This window comes from Mus caroli, chromosome 6 (assembly GCF_900094665.2).
Source record: "Mus caroli chromosome 6, CAROLI_EIJ_v1.1, whole genome shotgun sequence".
Lineage (NCBI taxonomy): Eukaryota > Metazoa > Chordata > Mammalia > Rodentia > Muridae > Mus > Mus caroli.
The window spans coordinates 88922944-88924189 of NC_034575.1; the positions used below are offsets into that span (position 1 = coordinate 88922944).

Genomic DNA, 1246 nt, shown 5'->3' on the forward strand with positions numbered 1-1246 from the left:
GTGTGTGTGTGTGTGTGTGTGTGTGTAGGAGCTGTGGTTGTAGCAACTTTGCTTCCCCACATTTCTGACCTGTCCAGTTAATAAGGGATGTCTATTCCCCAACCACTTGCATCCGCTGAAGGAGGTGAAGTGAGGAGCCCTCTTGCTGAGATTCTCACTGGGCTGTAACANTGTTGGGCTACATTAATAGACAAGATGCGTACTGTATCCCAAGATCCAGATACGGGGCACAGATGGCATTGCCTTGAGCTTCATAAAGCAAGGGATGAGAAGTTATTATTCTCAAACACTCAGCCTGGGCTTCCCCCTAACCAAGCGCTCCCATGTGACTGGATGTGTAAGCCAGGTGGTCTAATCTCTTATTTCAAAGACGAGGAAGATGGAAATCCTCTTTGTTGGATTCATGTCTAAACTATTTTAACCTCACACTTAATTAAGCCTCAATTTCCAGCCAACGATTTACAGCTCAAAGTGGGGGAAGGGGAGAACCACTCCGTTAAAGTCAGCAGCAGAAGCTACTGGGCTGTGAGATCCAGCCAAACCCCTAGTGACTCTGAGGTCCTAGGCAGACTAAAGGGTTTCAGTCGTAATGGAAATGGAGAATCAAATGGGAGTGAGATGGAAGAACCATACAGTAGTCTACACCTCGGCCCGACGCTGGGGAATCCAGAATCATCTGAGTTGAGCTAGGAACCAGGGCTTCCTTTTCTCACCTCTGACCAGTCTCCTGTCTTCCAATGGGGACAGGAGAACTCATTGCAACGCTGTAGTACGACTTTCTCCTGGTGTGTGCATTTGCTGTCATCCAGGACGTCATTGCGGGTGTTGACGCANATTGCTCTTCTTCTCTGGGTACCACCATCACAGCTTTTAGAACACTATGATCATTAAAAATAAAAATTAAAAGAAAATAAGGCATTTCACAAAGACTGCTTAAAATCAAAGGTATGTTGTTTTTTCAGCCCTTAAGAAATAAATGTCCTACCATACCCAAGTCTAGTTTTTTCTTCATGTTATATTCAAGTCAGACATTACAAATTAACCTGGGGAGCCTTCCTTTCAGAGCTTGACTTAAAAGGCATTGTAAATCAATTGCAGATCTCTTCTCTATGCAGTTTAAATGGGTTTCTTAACACAGTCCCNGAAGGAGCTATGATCACTCATCAGACTTGGTATTCAGGACTCTCAGATGAGAACCAACTTACTTCAGTCCAGGCTGAATAGCGCCATCCACCTGTGCTGCACT

At 44.8% G+C, this 1246-nt stretch overlaps 1 protein-coding gene across 1 annotated transcript in view; it reads right to left on the reverse strand.

Moving 5' to 3' along the window:
• Positions 1-1246, reverse strand: part of Adamts9 (ADAM metallopeptidase with thrombospondin type 1 motif 9) — a 170842-nt gene that overhangs the window by 100170 nt on the left and 69426 nt on the right. The window contains exons 17-18 of the mRNA XM_029478238.1: positions 1206-1244; positions 714-878 (exon numbers count right to left, since the gene is read on the reverse strand). Of these exons, the coding sequence (XP_029334098.1) occupies positions 714-878; positions 1206-1244 (204 nt within the window). The remainder of the gene's footprint in view (positions 1-713; positions 879-1205; positions 1245-1246) is intronic.